Source organism: Saccopteryx bilineata, chromosome 3 (genome assembly GCF_036850765.1).
Source record: "Saccopteryx bilineata isolate mSacBil1 chromosome 3, mSacBil1_pri_phased_curated, whole genome shotgun sequence".
Taxonomy (NCBI): domain Eukaryota; kingdom Metazoa; phylum Chordata; class Mammalia; order Chiroptera; family Emballonuridae; genus Saccopteryx; species Saccopteryx bilineata.
In genome coordinates this window covers 168,412,726-168,431,303 of record NC_089492.1, presented here as the reverse complement: position 1 = coordinate 168,431,303, position 18,578 = coordinate 168,412,726, and the positions used below count along the sequence as shown (strand labels likewise).

The window sequence follows — 18,578 nt, the reverse complement described above, 5'->3', positions numbered from 1 at the left end:
GGTCCTCTGCATCCCAGTCCAATGCTCTATGCATTGCACCACTGCCTGGTCAGGCGACCTCTTTCCCTTTTAAAATGTAGTTGATTATATCCTGTACATTTCTGAACTTGTAGATTAAAAGTTGTTTTCTGATTTGAAAATATAACAACATCAGAAAACAAAATGCATTCTAAAAAGATATCTGTAAGACTTTCTTTGGATTTTAGCTTTTCAATACTTTTTTATTTTATGTTTATAGGTTTCCCAGTGATTCAATAATGTGATGTATTATTCACAGACATGAATAAGTTCATTTTACCAAACATATTTTCTGAATGCAGTCATATAACTAATAAATGTTTCCAAACATAACTATAAAGTGGGTAAAATAAAATGACTGGTCCCAAGGGAGTTTGTATCTGTCATTAGTTGGCTTGGATCTTTGCAAATTAATGTGTAGGGTAAACCAACATATTATTAAAAGAAAATAATTTCACATGAGGGAAGGTTCACCAGATGTGAACACCTGCATAATGAAAAAAAGATAAAGACACTGAAAATTTTCCCAGATATGAAACATCCTCTCTGCTGGAATCTAAGAGACATCACCAGCCAGGTAATAACTTATTAAAATGCTCCCTATTCTTTCAGAATATCAAGACCTTTCAAGCAAACTTCCAAAGACTTCCCAGGATTGAAGGGAAAGTCTTTCATCTGTCTCTGAACCACATGCCTTGTTTGAATAATCCTTTTTTGCTACTAAATTCCTGTGCTCTTTCAGTAAGTGCCTTCCTGGATAGTGTACCCTGTAGAATATGGGGGTAGATGGAGGGTGGGATAGGCAACACCAGCCCCTAATGACTGTGAAGGGCAGACATGTGGTTCATGGCAATGAAATGGTTGTTCTGCAGAACTTCCCATTGTTCTGGCTGCTTCCCAAAGTAGTTTCATCACCCCTTTTATAACTTCTACAGTTTTAAAGATGAATATATGCCCTGCAAGGCAAATGACAGTATTGCTTGTAACCTGCATGGATAAGCCAGCTCTATTACAAAGGGGTCCAACCTAGCAAACGCTTCTTCTAAATAAGCCTTTACCCCCAAACCTGAAGCAGCTAAGGGCTTGATCAAAGGTGATAGTAAATGAAAGAACAAAGTTATAACACAGGCCAAAGGGAAAACGTTGGAGAGATACAAAGAGAATAAACTACTAACTATTTTGCCAATTAAGTTTGAAATTACTTTCACTCTCATAGAGATTCTTCTTGTGTGTTCTAAAGAGTCACCACGTGGGCAAACTGCTCCCTGGGACTTCATAGTACTATTTAGAATAATTTCTCAGGCACTTCTTATCCCCAGGTAGTTTAGAAACATTAATTAAAAATTTATTTAGTTGTTTCAAATTTAAGTAATAGAAAAAATGTATCTAATTCTAATTACAACTGGCTTCCTGAGCCTCTCAGGACAAACCACTCAGTGCAGGTGCAGCTCCATCTTGTTGGATCTTTGGCCTCAGGCGGCTTTCCTCTGCCTCTCAGACACACACACGCACTCCTGATGGAGATAAAGGTGATGATTTCTTGCTATATTCCCCTTCACCGCAAGTCCTCTTCCTTAAAATTGAGCATACTCTTGCCCAAAGCTAAAGCGACAGCCTTCCCCATGGCAGGAACTGGGACTAGTTCTCTGTCTTCAGTTCTGAGCAGGCATCTTGCACACATCAGATGCTCAGCAAGTGTTTATGGAACGACTCTTGAATGAGATAACTTTCCATTTTACATCCAAGCCACAGCTTAAGGCCCAGTTTTGGAAGAGACTGTATGATCCTTACTACTAACTAATGCACAGACCTTGTGGCCCCAGGGTGATTTCCCCTCCACAGCCCAGCCAGGTGCTGGTCATGGCTGGTTCGCAGTGGGGTCCCCTGGTGTTTAGGGTAGCTCTCTGCCCTACTGATGCATCAACACTGGTCAGCAAGGCACCTAGGCAAGATCTGTTGCAGATCAGCCATCATGTTCTGTGGAAAATGTGGAAGTGCCCATCAGGGACCTCATGCTTGGAGAGATGCAGGATGGGGCTCTGCTTTTTGTCTTCCTATTGAAAGGGCCCACGGAGTCACCAAGGACCTCTCTTTGCACTTGAACTTTTCAGCACAGCCTCTAACTGCAGAAACTCTGAAAGGATTTTGCCGTGAGCTGATGTTCTTGGGATTCCAAAAATAGTCCAAGGTTGTCCATAACATCAAAATGTCCATCTTGCTTGGTGCCCAGCATTCACTGGCTTCCAAGTCTATCTAATGACAAAGGGGAGTTCCAAATCAGTCATAACAAGGAAATAAGGATGATTGGTGGGGACAGGGAGAGCTCAGATGGTGTGAGAAGTTTCCAAAGGGATAGGAAAGAGAGAGGAAGGAGCAGGGATGGTGATAGTAAACCTTGGCTGACAGCAAGGAGCAGAAGGAAATGAAGAAAGATGTATTGATGCTCTTCTGCTCAGTATTGGTTCAGGCATCAGGCCTAAACAATGAAATGTTCTGATGAGAGATGGCCTGCTTATGATAAATGATTTGCAACAGCTGTAGGAAAATACACTTATGGTTCACAAGGAGAATGACAAATAGCTTTCTCAGCACTTCTTGTAACAAAAAAACAAAGCAGATCGGTGTTTGGAAAGGTGTGATACCATCAACGAGGAGGTTTGCTAAAAAGGAAGAATAAAGTTCCTAAATCTCATCTGTGAAAAGCGTCCGAAAGACTTGGGAGGGAATGTTGAGGAAAAGCAATGCGCTGCACATTTATGAGGAATCATCTCCCACTAAGCTTTCCCTGAGGTGTTCTGAACAACCATTTATTGGGTTCTTAGGAGAGCAGCAGCACAATCATCCTGCCCAGTGTTTGGCTTGGGGCACTGCCTAACTTGTGGGGCTAAGTGTGGTTTTTCTTTCCTTTCTGCTGCTTCTACTTGGCACAGGGAAGAAGGATGTTGGAAAGAAGCTGGGAGCCATGCCAGAAAGCTGGGGGGTGGGAAGCATGGAGCAGTTGCAATTTGCTGGGTTGAAAAATGTACTCTAATGGGGAAATGTATGTCTTAAATTTTTTCTTTTTCCTGGCATTCATTAATGAAAATGAATAGTTTTGGTGACTAGGAGATTGTAACGCCATTGATTAAATATCCACCAGATGGTGAGTGTGGACAGGGCCAAATTATTTGTATACTCAGGAAAGGGAGTTGTCCCCTGAGTCCCTAGTGGATATCTTGTGCCCATATCTATCACCATTATTGCATAACCCACACCAACACCACACCAACGTTCTCTGCTCCCAGCCTGAGACAGTCAGGACGGTGGTTGATAAATGGGGTGCCCACCCTTTACTTCTCCATTGTAATGAGCCTTGAGATGCCAGATAGGATGATGTTCCTGGGTAACAATTTGTTCTTTATTCTGATCTTAATTTCTCTGCAAACTAATCTGGCAGGATGGCCACTGCCATTGCCGGAGAAGGAGGTGACGATTCCTTGTTAAGGTATGAGGAGCATTCTGATTCTGACCCTGCAGGCCTGTGGTGGAGAGATCAGACAGAATTGGACTTCCTGTGCTAGATTCATGGTTCCATTTCCAGGCAGCTCCGGCCAGCCTGCAATTTATTCCCTTAACCAAGGGACCTCAACGAATTCAGCTTAGGAAACAAAACAAAACAAGAGCCCGGAAGCCAGATAATGAGGCAAAAGAAATCTCAGGGAACAGGGAACATACAGAGTCAAGTGCTGTAAGCCAGCTGTTCTCAACCTGTGGGTCGCGACCCCGGCGGGGGTCGAACGACCAAAACACAGGGGTCGCCTAAAGCCATCAGAAATACATATTTTATTTAAAAATGTATTGTATAATAAATATGTATTTTCCAATGGGGTCACAACCCACAGGTTGAGAACCGCTGCTGTAAGCTGAAAGGCCTCACCTCTACCTGAGCGTCCAGTCTGGCTGTGTGGTTAGATGTGAGTAGGAGAAATGAGGGCAGGGACTCATTCAGATGCTGCTGTGTGGTTTCTGGAAAGCCCAGAGTGGAATATTTGCAAAGGGTGACCCATCTGGAACCATACCAGTGACTTCTGAAACACTGCTTTCTGGATTTCAGTGAGACACAAATTTAAATCCAAGGCAGTGGGAAGGGTAGGAGCTCAAATAGAGAGAAGATTTCTTCTTGGCCAGAGGGGTGGGGGTAAGGGCTTTGGCTGGGGGGGTTGAGGAGTGGAGCTGGGGAAAGGCCCAGGGGCTCCCCCTCGAGATAAGTGGAGAAGTAAAAAGATAGAAGGGTTTATTTGTTCAAAACCTTTAAAAAAAATCTATTATGTGACTAACATAGCCCTGAATAAAATGATTTTGTTTGAACTCCACTCTGAAATAAGAGTGCAGAGCAGAGATTCACCGGTGGCTGCCTAGACAGGCCCACACAGTAGGCCAGGGGCAGAGAAAGGGTTTTGCATGGGGGGAGGAGGAGAGGTGTGGCTCTAGGTCCTAGCTGATTCCTTCACGGAGCCTCCTCCTACGCTGCCTTAGAGACTGAAAGTGAAATAATTCTAAGAAAGCGGCTTCCTTGTCCCATTTCCTGACATACATTTCTTCACATTTATTAAAAATCTCCAGCGCTCCCCTCCCGCCACCAGGCGAACATCTGTGGCAAATGATGAAGTCCTAAGAAGTGGCCACGATATTGCGGAAAATTCCATTTTGCTCAAGTCTGGGCAGTGGTTGCTGTGTCTACCCAGTCAGAGTGGACAGGGCAGGGTGAGGGGATCTGAAAGGAGGTAAACAGGTGGGTGGCATAATTGTCTGGTGAATATGGAAATGTCTAATTACAGTCTAATCTCATTAACAAGGGCAAACGTGCTTATGTGCCTCTTCTCCCTCAGTCTCCTGAGTGGCCTCCGCACACCAGTCACAGAGCTAACTGAGTCCTGAGCAGTTACCCGGGTCAGCGTGCAAGCAGATGGGATCTTCAAATGTGTGATTTAAGCGTCACCAAACATCCTCTCTGGCTCAGTCTTGCCCTCTCCTCCCTACCCTGAAGGCTCTGCATTTCACTTTGGATCCTTTGGTTTAAGGCCCGAATGTTCCTATAAACACAAGTTTTAGTAGCAGCCAGGGCCTCGATCACCTTTGGGCCAAATTGGTTGATCAGATGAGCTCCAAGCTGGGAAGTGAGTATATTAGGAACAGTCCTTGCAGGAGCATCCCCTGAGTGGGGGGCCTGGGTATCAGAGAGCCACCAGAGCGGGCCAGGGGGCACACATGGGGAGTGAACTTTCCTGACCACAAACCACTGCTCAGCAGGCCTTCCAGGGAAGAACATTCACAAGGAAGGACAGTGAGATGGGCTCCACTTTACACAGCACTTACCAATATGGATTGAAACATTAGCAGGTCAGAGATGTGGCAGGAGCTCTCCTGGAAGCTGCACTGCATCCCTGGAGAGGGCTTTGGGGTTGATCAAGGAAGGACAGCTCCCAGGGAAGAGCATGGTCCCCAGAGCTCTTGGTTGGAATCCTGGCTCTGTCCCTACCACCTGTTTCCAGGGTCAAGTTCTTCAAGCCTTGGTCTAGGTGAACCTGTGTTTGTTGGGTGCTTATGTATGTGCCATACATGGACTGTGTGGGCTCAGGAAGGGGTGCGAGGCATCTGCAGCTTAGTGTGATGGCCGCTGTCCTCGCCATTCCATTATTTGTAAAAATGAGAGCCTCATATCTTTTTGACAGGCATTAAGTAAGAATGCCCAGGCAATACTCCATAAACTAAACAGCCCCACAGAAATGAAAGATGTTTCATGGTAATGGACCGAATAAAGGTTCCCTACATAGTTCTTTGGGGTGTGAGCAGGTATTCCATAACAATAGTACTGATATTCATGGTCATTTTTCTTCTACTTTTTACATGTTGTTTTTATACCTGTGCCATGCCTGGCAACTCAAGGAACTTACATGGGGTGGCTTGTGTAATAACCATGCTTTCTAGTTTCTGTATCTGGTACTTGGACATTTGAGGCCCTGCTGACCCTGGAGAACCGTTCCTCTCAGGGTTAGCCAGTTCCTAAGTATAGTAAACAACTCACCTACCAGTGTACCTTTCATATGGAAACCAACAAATACAGAGCCTATACCCCCCACTCACTCCACTAGCTGACTCTCGCACTCTGAGCCACTCTCCCCCTCCCCGAATCACTCCAAGGCCAGGACCAGTCCCTACACTACAGAGCCCTGAAAATAAGCACACAGTCAATTCTAAGCCTGCTGACCATGCTTTGACTGCTCTTTCCAGCAGAAACAACAATAAAGGCTCTTGTCCACGTTTCCTCCTGCTCCTCCTCCCTCTGACCTACGGTGGTGCTTCCCTGTGTGGCCCTGCATGATAGGTTGTGCCTGTAGGACCTGTGCATATGAACCTCTTCCTTCATGACAGTCATTGCCATGTTTGTGTATCTGATCATATGTGAATGAAATAAATCTCAGATATCCTTAAAACAGTTTGGTATGTAGGTGCATGGTATCTGATGTGCATGGACATCATGTACTAATGCCAGGGCAGGGGCTGGCCTGTGTTCTGCATCTGGACATTTAATTTCAACACAGATTTGTGGGAGCCAGCAAAGCAGTGGGGTTGAGCATGAGTTTAGGGTTAGCATGAGTATGAATGTGGGTCCCCCCTCCACTTCTGCACCCCTGACTTTACTTTCTTATGCACTAATTTCCTCCACTGTTAAGATGAGACAATGCCAACAGTACCACCTCATAAAGTTATTGTGCGGATTCAGTGAGATGATCAAGGCAAAGACTGAGCCCAGGACTGGTATTAAAGAAAGCCTACTAAGATGAGTTATTATTTTTAACCAATTGTTCAATGTTTATTGAGAAGTAAACTTAAAAAATAAAATTTAAATTATTTCTTATATTATGTTAAACCATTTTAATAGGTCAAAAATAAACTTATTTGTTGGTGATTTCACAGGGCCCCACCTTAGCAATTCATTCATCCCTCTGAGGCTTTCCCACAACTGTTGTAATCCGAGTCAGAATTCTATTTCATGTTTTCCACAATTCCACTGGGAGACTCTTACCTCAAGAAAGCCCCTGCTAACTTTCGTTTGTTCAGCAGGCTCTGGAAAGTCACTCTGCACTCTTGATTTTAAATTTCCTACTTTCAATGCTATTTATAGCAGTAATAGTTTCAAAAAAAAAAATCACACATACTTTCCACACATGCTTTCAGGCAAACAAACGCTGTCTTAACTTGAAGTGAAAATAAAGGCATGCTAGTTAATAAAATATACCAGGTACATATACCAGGTACTCACAAAGAAGCTTGCCTATTTCCTTGAAACCCTCTGAAATGTGATAAGTGACTGGAAGGTTCCAAGTCAGAATGGAAATTTACAAAGGACACCACTTCAGCTCACCAGCCAATAACAAGTTGGTTCTTTTCATTAGGAGGATGCAGAGTTGTCATGGGGACACATGGAAACAACATCCCATAATTCCTAGTCTTGGCATTTAGGGTTCAAGGCACCTTCAACATCTTTGTATGCAGCTACTTGGCACATGCTGCCCTTCCAGCAGCTGACATTATGGCCATAGCTCATGCTTTAAGCAAATTCCAAACGACTGCTTATTTTAACTTAGAAGACTGTCACAAAAATTCCTGTAAAATGATATTTAGTATAACAATAGGGCAGTGTTTCTAAAAGTCCATGACCCTAAAGTTCTTTCCCAACCACACAATCCCAGCCTCACCATCAGACCTCCTGAACTGGGATCTTTTGACAGTGCCTGAGAAGCTACATTTTCACAAGCTGTCTTATCCCCATGACTTCATGCAGCGGGACTGGTGTCACGTGGGTTTTCTGTGAGGTGCCGCTCAAGTCACTCTTTTTATCTGGTAGCCCAATGAGGTACCATTTAGTTACTCATGTGTTTTATTGAACATTCACCTCAGGAGGTTTGAGGGAGTCTTTCAGATGAGTCAAGTTAGCATAATCAAGGCTTGGCTTCATCTGCTTTGCCCAAATTTAGGGGCCCACTTGGGGAAGATGACCTTCCACCATTTCCAACCATTTGGGCATGCTGAGCCCTGGACAGGTACATTCTTAGAAGGGCCCCACATTGGCCTTGGAACCTGTCACCCAGGCATAAGCACTGAACACTGGGCTTGGAAGTCACAATGACAGGATCATGCTGCATAGCATCTAGTTTGAGCCTTTTAAACAAAGCATGCATATTTTATACAAATAACAACAAAGGACCCTCTAAGGCTGAAGGAAAAACTTTGGTTAGGCTCAGCATTAGGACTTGGTGCCATTACTTTGGGCAGTTTCTTTTTTTTTTTTAATTTAATTTTATTTTTCCGAAGCTGGAAACGGGGAGGCAGTCAGACAGACTCCCGCATGTACCCGACCGGGATCCACCTGGCATGCCCAACAGGGGGGCGATGCTCTGCCCATCTTAGGGCATCGCTCTGTTGCATCCAGAGCCATTCTAGCGCCTGAGGCAGAGGCCACAGAGCCATCCTCAGCGCCTGGGCAAACTTTGCTCCAGTGGAGCCTTGGCTGTGGGAGGGGAAGAGAGAGAGAGAGAGAGAGGAAGGAGAGGGGGAGGGGGTGGAGAAGTAGATGGGTGCTTCTCCTGTGTGCCCTGGCTGAGAATCAAACCCAGGATTCCTACACGCCAGGCTGACGCTCTACAACTGAGCCAACCGGCCAGGGCCCAGTTTCTAATGGAAGCTCTGGGACTAATTTGAGTGGGGTAATTGAACTTGACAGGGGACCCAGAAGTAAACAATAGTAACCAAACAGCACAAGTTAGCACTGCCACCAACTCCCTTGTGCCTTCCACCAACCCACCCACCCTCTCATTTCCAAGGTTTGTCTTTCTGTGTTTGTTTACCTTTGGTCTTTTTTACTTTTCTTCCCTTCCACCATTCCTTGTCAACACTTCCTTCTAGTTTTTCCCATGTCTGCTGTTTTATGAAATGCTAGATTATTCAAAGTTATTTGTTTTGCACTGAGTTTTGAGGAGAGGAACAAAGGAAAGGCAGGCCCATCTGTTTTGGGCTTTGCAATGGGACCATGTGCTGGGACGTATGTGTCTTTGAGTTTCTGGAAACAGGGCTGTACTCCCACTTTGCAGGGGTCAAAAGTAAAACTGAGTCTTTAAGTCTGGTTTAGAGATGCAGCCAGAGCTTGGAAAATTATTTATCTGGGTAATTTCAGAAAGGCCAATTTTACCGCTTGACTTATCCTGCTCGTTAATTCACCCAAGGTAGATTGCTGGCCACTTGCTGTACATTAAAGGCCAGCATGAGCACAAGGCCTATGGACCTGAGGTACTGAAATATGCTAACAGCAGTGCTATGTAAGGGGGGAATAAACATGCAGAAAGCAAGGTTATGGATCATTGTGTCACAATGAAGCCCTTGTTTTGCTGTGCGTAGGCCGAGCCTGTTCTCTATTAATTATAAGTTGTTTCTCACAGTAAGAGGATTCCATCAGACTGCAAGTATATAAATAAATAATGAACATTTCAGTGGGACTTTTCACACTGGTATAAACAGGTGTGGAGTGTGTTCTTCTCGAATGGGAGATAACATTGACAAGCATGGAGAATGCATGTTGGGAACATGAAAATTCCAATGCAAACACGAAAAGTGCAGATCCTGCTGCCTCCTCCCTCTGTGACCCTGTGCCCCGATGTGCACGTCTGCATATGAGTGAGGAAAGACACTGGTGCAATCACATGTCAATTAAAGCTTACCATTGTAGGAGCGGAAATTTCCTACAAATCTTATGTATTCATAAGTTGGAAATTCCTTTGGGTTCAAGCTGCCTCTGAGAAGATGGCAATAAAACTCTAAATCGCTGCCAGCTGAGTGGTTTTAGGAAAAAGAAGAGAAAGAAAAGGTGAGTGTTATTGTGAACTAACGAATCACGTTACGGTGAGACTTCTCACAGGGTTTGGTCTACCTGTGGGGAGAATGTTTCTCTCCTTATGAATGACTTTTGGATATGGCTATATAACCTTTGCACCATAACTTCTGACCTCCATACTTGACAAATATTTTGCATTCCACACTTGGACCCAATTAGTTTTCATTTGCTCACAGATGTCTGCGGTTGTTTCTGTCGACATTGATTAGTTCCAGTTGTTTTCATATGGTTTATTAAAACAAAGCTGTTCCTATAGCGCTGCTCTATTTAATTTAATCCTTTTGCTTTGCTTTTGAAGTAAAATCAGAGTAACAACAGCTAAGGCTGGAATAAGCACCAGGCAGCTTGGCTACCTCCATCAATGTATCTGCTTCATTCAGTGACACATGGTTCGGCAGGCAGCGAGGCAAGCCTTCAAGCGGGATGTCAATTTTGACAAAGACTTAGAAATTCCATAAAAACTGCAAATATATGTAAATAATCTAATGATAGCCTTGGGAGAAGAAAATTTGGATTTTTGACCTCATTATTTAGTTTTCAGTTGGTTCCTTGGTATCATACAAATCGAACATTATAGTATCCTACAAAATAAGCAGATGATTCACTGATGTTCGCACTGTTTATCACTAAAAGACTCATGTGAAAAAGGAAATGTCCTTCATTACACGCAAAACAAAAAATTATTTCTAAACTCTATGCTTTCAAATTTTCCACATAATGTTAAATGTCCTACATATTCCAAACTCCAGTTATAGCTCTAAACTAAAAAATATACCCATGAGAATCTTGGAAATGTTCTGAGTCACAAGGAAAAATTATTCTTAAAATTGTTCTTCCCTTCTGAATTTATTCTAATTTCCTTTCAAACGTAAATTCTTTTCTTTATATCTGGTAAAACTAGTGAAGTTAAACTTACATTTTAAGGATCCTGGGGAGGGGAAATCCGTCACAAGCACAGGGGAAGAGAGTATCTTATAAACTTCTGAATGTTCTTGTTCTGGAAGGAAATTTAACAAATTCTGATCCATAACATCCGACTGAAAAAGAAAATAAAGAACAAATGTGTACACTCAACGAAGATGGAAAAGCAAAGCAAAAGCAAGAACTACACATCAGAACTGCTTTCAGAAATGAGAAATTCAAGATCTGATTTTCAGTAGAGATCTTTATCACTCTGTGATTTTGACTTGTAATCTAAAAGGTCTACTTGCTCAAATGCATGTGTGTGATGCCCATGGGCCCAAGGCAGAAGTGAGAGTTAAGTCAGACACACATGCAGAGTCCTCCACTTGCTTGAGGAGCGGCATCTGCCCATATTCCTGCGTTCTGGCCAAGGCAGTGTGGAGACCCAGCACAAAGTCAACCGCTCATTTGAGGGGCTCTGAAGAGCACATGGGTTCCTTTTCTGACCTTTATGCCTGCAAATGGCTGCCTGTTTACTTCTTAAAGGTCTGTAGTTGAAGGAATTGTACTTTTTTTCTGAATTCATGTGCACTATATGTACTAAACATTGCATCTAGACAGCAAAGACCAACATACTGGTCTGTACTCTGTGTTGTTCATTATGGAAGACACCAGCCACACGGCTACTGAAAACTTGAATTGTGGCCATATGGCTGTAGGCTGACTAGTTGTATTTAGTTTTAATTATTTGAATAGAAATGTCAATAACCACATGTGGCTCATGGCTCCCGTACTGGATAGCACAGGTGGAGACTGCCAGTGGAGACAGGGCAAACAGGTCTATGTTGCTTCTGTGGGCTTCCTCAGTACATTCAGTCCCTCTTGCAGCTTCAGACACTCTATACACTCTTAAATGTGTCTCTGTGTGCCCTGGCTTAACCCTCCAACTACCACTCAGATGTCCTCTGGGGACTGAAGATTCACACAGATCCCTAACATCATCATTCTTTTGCACCCATACCTTCTCCTCCCCTTGTGTTCTCTGGCCACATATGTGGGATTGCCAACCAGTTACTCACCCACACAAGACTCCCATATGACATCCTTTGCTTCTCCCCTCTCCTGACCTCATCCTTCACATTGAGACAATATCCAAGTCCTATGAGATTTTCTTCCCTCACATTTTCTCAGATCCACTCACTTCTCTGTGCATATGGCCTCTATACTAGTCCAGACCACTGGCATCTCTTGTCTGGGGAAAGACTTGGCCAAGCTGGTCTTCCCATTCCAATTTCTGTCCCTGTCCAGTCTGTTGTCCAGAAGGAGGCTTGGAGCCGACCAAGTCACCAACTTGCTTAAAACCATCTGCGGGCTTTCATTGCTCCTAGGCTGAAGCCTAACCATATCAATTCACTTTAAAGCCCCTACAACCTGCCATCTACATGCTCTGCTCCCAGCACTTCTCCTGCCTGGCATGCCTTCCTTTTCTCCAGTTTGCCAGCTTTGCTCTTCTGTGCAGGCCCCCTGGCTATGCCTCCAGCTGGAATGTTCTACACCCTGCCCTTTTGCTCAGCTAACTACTGTGCATCCTTCAGGTCCCTGTTTTGAAGTCCTCTGAGAAGGCAGTCAGGACAGCCCCTCATCCAGAATGGTGCCTTTACCCTGGCTTCTTTGGTTTCTTTACCCCTCTGCTACATGTGTTAGCCCCCCCTGTAATTCCAGATGTGAGGGCCTGTGAGGGAGCAGCCCTCATCGTGGTAATGAGAGTGAGAGCCAAGAGGCTGGTGTGAAGACGGGCTCTACCCCTGCCATGCTGCACTTTGCTCAACTAGAAGATGAAGCAGCCCAGGGTGAAGCAAGCTGACCTGAGCACGCTGCTGATAAAAGGGCACATAGTGAACACTCAGTAAATGCTAGGCCTGATTACATATTTATGATCATTTATGTAATGACTTGAAGTTGTCCTGTTTATTCATGTGTTGACATGTGCCCTCTGCCCGCCTCACCCTAGAGGAAGCTTCAGGAGAGCAGGTACCCTATCTGCCTCCTTCACTCCTGTATTCTGCCATCAAACAGTACTTGGCTTTCAATGAAATGTGTTGATGTGCTGACAGAAAGGTATGGCAAGCACCATGACAAAAGTAAAGACAGGTGCCCAGAGAACACGGTGCATGCTGGGCTGAATCTAAAGTGAAGGGGAGGAGAGTCTCCCAGGGAGCTGCTCCCATAGAGCAAAGGCCTCAAGTAGGATCCAGGGAATAAGACAGTTTCTGTCAGGCAGCCAGTGGCCCAGTAGGCACAGAGCATGGAGGTTGGAGCATGTGCAGCACTGCAGGGGAAGTGGGGTGGGCAAGGGGGAGCAGGCTGCACAGGGAAGTGGACCAGAAGACAGAGGCCTCAAAGGAGGTAGGGGGCAATTCTGGGCACTAGGAGGACCACTGAGGGCCTACAAGAAGGGAGTGCAGGACTGTACTTACATTTTAAAGAGACCTTCTAGCGGTCTGAGGAGGAAGGGAGCACAGGAAGCCAGGCTAGAGATGGTAGAATCATTCCTGGCTGGTTGGCTCAGCAGTAGAGCATCAGCCCAGCGTGTGGAAGTCCTGGGTTCGATTCCTGGTCAGGGCACACAGGAGAAGCAACTATCTGCTTCTCTACATCTCTCTCTCTCTCTCTCTCTCTCTTTCTCTCTCTCTCTCTCTCCTCGCCTCCTGCAGCCATGGCTTGAATGGTTGGAGCAATTTGGCCCTGGGCACTGAGGATGGCTCCATGGCCTCACCTCAGGTGCTGAAATAGCTCGGTTGCTGACCAATGGAGCAGCGGCTCCAGATGGGCAGAGCATTGCCCTGTAGGGGGCCTGTCAGATGGACCCCAGTCAGGGTGCGTGAGGGAGTCTGTCTCTGCTTCCCTGTCTCCTGCCTCTCACTTAAAAAAAATAAAAGATGTCAGAATCTGCAAAGGCACAGGAACCAGAGATAGGAAGAAACAGAGTTCAAGTAACAAACTATTCCACAACAGAATCTAGCCCATACTGACTCAGGGCCACCATGTGCCAGCCACTGCTTTAGGCACTGGAAAGACACACCACAATACAGGCAAGTCCTCCCTTCCTGCAGCCAGTATTTGAGGGGTTTAAGGACACCACTTGTGGTTGATGGAGGACAGGAGGAGGGAAAAGAGGGACTCTGGTGGCTTCTGGGCTCATAGATTGGATGCTCCTCTTTTGATCTCTGGGGACAAAGACTCTGCCAACATCCTCACTGGCTGTGCTATCATTTTTTCATTCTGACTTTCACCAAGTCCCTTCTGATGTTCTTGATTTTATTTTAGCCTTATTCCCTTTAGTTTTTTAGAAGATGACTAACGCTCAAAGATGACAGTAGTTTTTCTTCTTAAAGGCATTGCAGATGAAAATGGTAACTAAGTCACTCTAGGGCCTTTTCTTTAAGGGCCTGTCAGTCAGAACCCTACCTCTCCTGATGGTTGGTATGGCAGAGAGAAGGGTTGTGTGCTCCCTGGCACATCAGAGGGCATTGGAGGACCTCAGGCTACAGGTTCTGCACAGAATAAAAGGACACTGAATGGAGGTGGGGGGAGGTGAGCTATGAGGTGGGGGTTTAAGGAGTATGAGTTAATCCATGGAAAGGGCTCATGGCAAGCTCTTTATATGTATTTGCTATTATATTACATTATGCCATTTCCATGTACTGAAAACTAACACATAATGATACTTTGAAATTTTAAACTCTAGCGCTTACAGGAGAGTTTACAGCTGCAACTGAATTGCCCCTAGAATGGGCTGAGCTCTGCTTATTAAAATAACTGAAATAATGGAGACAAGGGAGAAATGTGCCATCTGCAGCCATCTTCACAGCTGAGTCACAGGGTTAGAAACATCCTTTACCTGTTGGAGGAGGGAGAGTCTCTATTCCATCTTACTGATATGTCCATGGCTTTACCTACAACCCATCCCTTTTCTGAGTTTGACTCAAAATGCTTGTCCTAAATTCCAAATCGCACATCTCCCAAGTTTTCTCTTGAAAAACCTTGGGATCCTGGGGACCACCTGAAAGTGCTGGGGAGACAGGAAGCAGATTCCTTTCTCCCTGGGCCCCAGCAGCACCAGTCCCACTGCACCCATTAGGATGAAGGGAGCCTGCACAGCTGCACACAGAAGCTGGCTGGCTGAGCTGGGAGTGGGCTGGGTGAACACTCAGTTCAGTCCCCAGGGGACCCCAGAGTTCTAGCTGGAGGTCTGTGTTGGCCACAGTCAGAGTGGGAAATGATGAGAAGTTCTTGAGAAGCCTCACAATGAGAAGAGACAGGAATGGGCTCAGGGAAGTAGTCCGTGACTTGGTCTTTCTCAAGGACCAGGAGGGTGGAGGCATATTTGATATATACTTTCTTTCCATTTAGATTCAGATTCAAACTGATGGCCAAACAGTAGAGCTTTCAGATGATCGTACTGAGAATAGTTTTGACCTTGGAGTAGTGAAGAATTAAGATATGAAAAGTAGCAACTATAAAGAATCTCTGTTCATCAAAAGAACCTAAAGACAGGAACATCAGAAAGCCACAAAATGAGAGAAGATATTTCGGACACATACACCTGTGGTGTAAGGTCTAAAACTAAGGTTCACTGTTATATGATGCCTTATCATCTGGCAATTTGGGAGGACCTTGACTGGCCTCTTTGCACTCCATCCCCAGGGATAAAGTCCCCTAGCTGAAAAACCATCTTTTCAAGGGGACCAAAGGTGGATCCTGCTTATACCCCAGTAGAATTTAGTCCCCTGCCAGTCTGCAGAATTATCAAAGAATCCAGTCTCAGCCCTGTGGGGCCCAAAGGACACCTAACCCTCTTGTTACTACACAGCCTACCTCCCACAGCCCCTGCAGGGCCACTCCATTCAAGGGCAGCCCTATGTTTCCCCATGTCCTCCTCCCTGGGGCTGACTATGTGACTAATAAACAGCTGTCAATCTCACCAGCATCTGGTATCGTGTGTCCAGCTATCCCTATATCCTTGACAGAGAACTAGTGTTGAGAACATGAAAAGAATGCTTACAAATCATAACAAGAAAAAACCCAGACAGTCAAGTAGGAAAATGGCAAAACACCTGAAGGAGCTCTCCACAAAAGAGGAAATTCAGATGGTGACAATCATGAGCTAAGACACTCAACCTCACTAGTAACAGAAAGAAAAGCAAACTAAAGCTGCAGGAGTCCCCTCCACACACTAGACTGATAACAACTAAGAAGCATGACAACACCATGTTCCACTGCACAACTATCCACATAATTAACTCCTCAAGTACTGTTACAGTGTTTAATAACGCAGCATGTATGGCATAACCTATTTAAATCATTAGGTCTTTCAAACATGCCTTTCCAAAGATCCTTGGTTAACATCATTTCACTCAATGTTGTTTCACTATAACATTGAGAAAAAGACATCCATTCACAGCGGGGCCACTGTCAGTGTGACATGTGCAGGTTTTCCCTACATCTGCATAGGTTTTCTCCAGGGACTCCAGGTTCCTCCCACATCTGGAAGACATGCATATGATGTTAATTACTGTGTCTACATGTGTCAGTTTGAGAAGGGTATGTGTGTTGGGAGATCTGAGGTGGAAGGGTGCTGTCCAGGGTGGGCTCCAGTCACCGTGACCCTGAACTGGAATTAGCTGGTTGGAAAATAATAATGTTACTTGCTTTAATTAATTAATTTATTTTTATTTTTAATTGATTTTAATTTATTGTGTTTACATAGATTCTAGTGTTGCCCCGAATGCATCCTCCTCCCCCATATTCACCTCAACATCTCCCTTCCCCACCTCACCATAGTGCCCTCCCCCCTTCCCTTCAGGATTATCCCATCCTATCATCCCCTTTCCCTCTGTCCTCTATTCCTCTGGTCCCTTTGATCCTGCCTCTGTCTCTACTCCATTCCTCAGGTCACATTGTTCATTGGATTCCTCAAATGAGTGAGGTCATATGATATTTTTCTTTCTCTGCCTGGCTTATTTCACTTAACATAATAGTTTTCATGTCCATCCATGTTGTCACAAAAGGTAAGATTTCCTTCTTTTTTATGGACCCATAGTATTCCATTGTATATATGTACCACAGCTTTTTAATCCACTTGTCCACTGATGGACACTTGGGCTGTTTCCAGATCTTCGCTATTGTGAACAATGCTGCCATAAACATGGGGGTACATTTCTCCTTTTGAAACAGTGCTATGGTGTTCTTGGGGTATATTCCTAAAAGTGGGATAGCTGGGTCAAAAGGCAGTTTGATTTTCAATTTTTTGAGGAATCTCCATACTGTTTTCCACAGTGGCTGCACTAGTCTGCATTACCACCAGCAGTGCAGGAGGGTTCCCATTTCCTCACATCCTCGCCAGCACTTATTCTGTGTTGTTTTGTTGATGAGTGCCATTCTGACTGGTGTGAGGTGATATCTCATTGTGGTTTTAATTTGCATTTCTCTAATAATTAGTGATGTTGAGCATTTTTTCATCTGCCTATTGGCCACATGTATATCCTCTTTGGAGAAGTGTCTATTTATTTCTTTTGCCCATTTTTTGATTGGATTGTTCATCTTCCTGGTGTTCACTTTTACAAGTTCTTTATAAATTTTGGTTATTAACCCCTTATCAGACGTATTGTTGAATATGTTCTCCCATTGTGCAGTTTGTCTTTTTATTCTGTTCTTATTGTCTTTAGCTGTGCAAAAAGCTTTTTAGTTTGATATAGTCCCATTTGTTTATCCTGTCTTTTATTTCACTTGCCCATGGAGATAAATCAGCAAATATATTGCTGCGAGAGATGTCAGAGAGCTTACTGCCTATGTTTTCTTCTAAGATGCTTATGGTTTCACAGCTTACAATTAAGTCTTTGATCCATTTTGAGTTTATTTTTGTGAATGGTGTAAATTGGTGGTCTAGTTTCATTTTTTTGCAGGTAGCTGTCCAATTTTCCCAACACCATTTGTTACAGAGACTGTCTTTACTCCATTGTATGCTCTTACCTCCATTGCCAAATATCAATTGTCCATAAAGGTGTGGGTTTATTTCTGGGTTCTCTGTTGTGTTCCACTGATCTATATGCCTGTTTTTATTCCAGTACCAAGCTGTTTTGAGTACAATTGGCTTGCAGTATAACTTGATATCAGAAAGTGTGATATCTCCCACTTTATTCTTCTTTTTCAAGATTGCTGAGGCTATTCATGTTCTTTTTTGGTTCCATATAAATTTTTGGAATATGTGTTCTGTATCTTTGAAGTATGTCATTGGTATTTTAATTGGTATTGCATTGAATTTATAGATTGCTTTGGGTAATATAGATATTTTAATGATGTTTATTCTTCCTAACCATGAGCACGGTATATGCTTCCACTTGTTTGTATCTTCCTTGATTTCTTTTTTCAATGTTTTATTATTTTCCAAGTACAAGTCTTTAATCTCCATGGTTAAATTAACTCCTAGGTACTTTATTTTTATTTTTTTGTTGCAATAGTGAAGAGGATTGTTTTCTTAATTTCTCTTTCTGACAGTTCATTGTTGGTATATAAAAATGCCTCTGATTTCTGAATATTAATTTTATATGCTGCCACCTTGCTGCATTCATTTATCAGGTCCAGTAGTTTTTTGACTGAGACTTTAGGGTTTTCTATATACAATATCATATCATCTGCGGATAATGATAGTTTACTTCTTTTCCAATTT

General features: G+C 43.9%; 1 protein-coding gene across 2 annotated transcripts in view; it reads right to left on the bottom strand.

Annotated features, from left to right (window-relative positions):
• NPAS2 (neuronal PAS domain protein 2) overlaps positions 1 to 18,578 on the bottom strand; it is a 274,339-nt gene that overhangs the window by 34,648 nt on the left and 221,113 nt on the right. For both annotated transcript variants that reach the window (XM_066268232.1, XM_066268233.1), the window contains exons 6-7: positions 10,863 to 10,983; positions 9,774 to 9,884 (exon numbers count right to left, since the gene is read on the bottom strand). In XM_066268232.1, the coding sequence (XP_066124329.1) occupies positions 9,774 to 9,884; positions 10,863 to 10,983 (232 nt within the window). The remainder of the gene's footprint in view (positions 1 to 9,773; positions 9,885 to 10,862; positions 10,984 to 18,578) is intronic.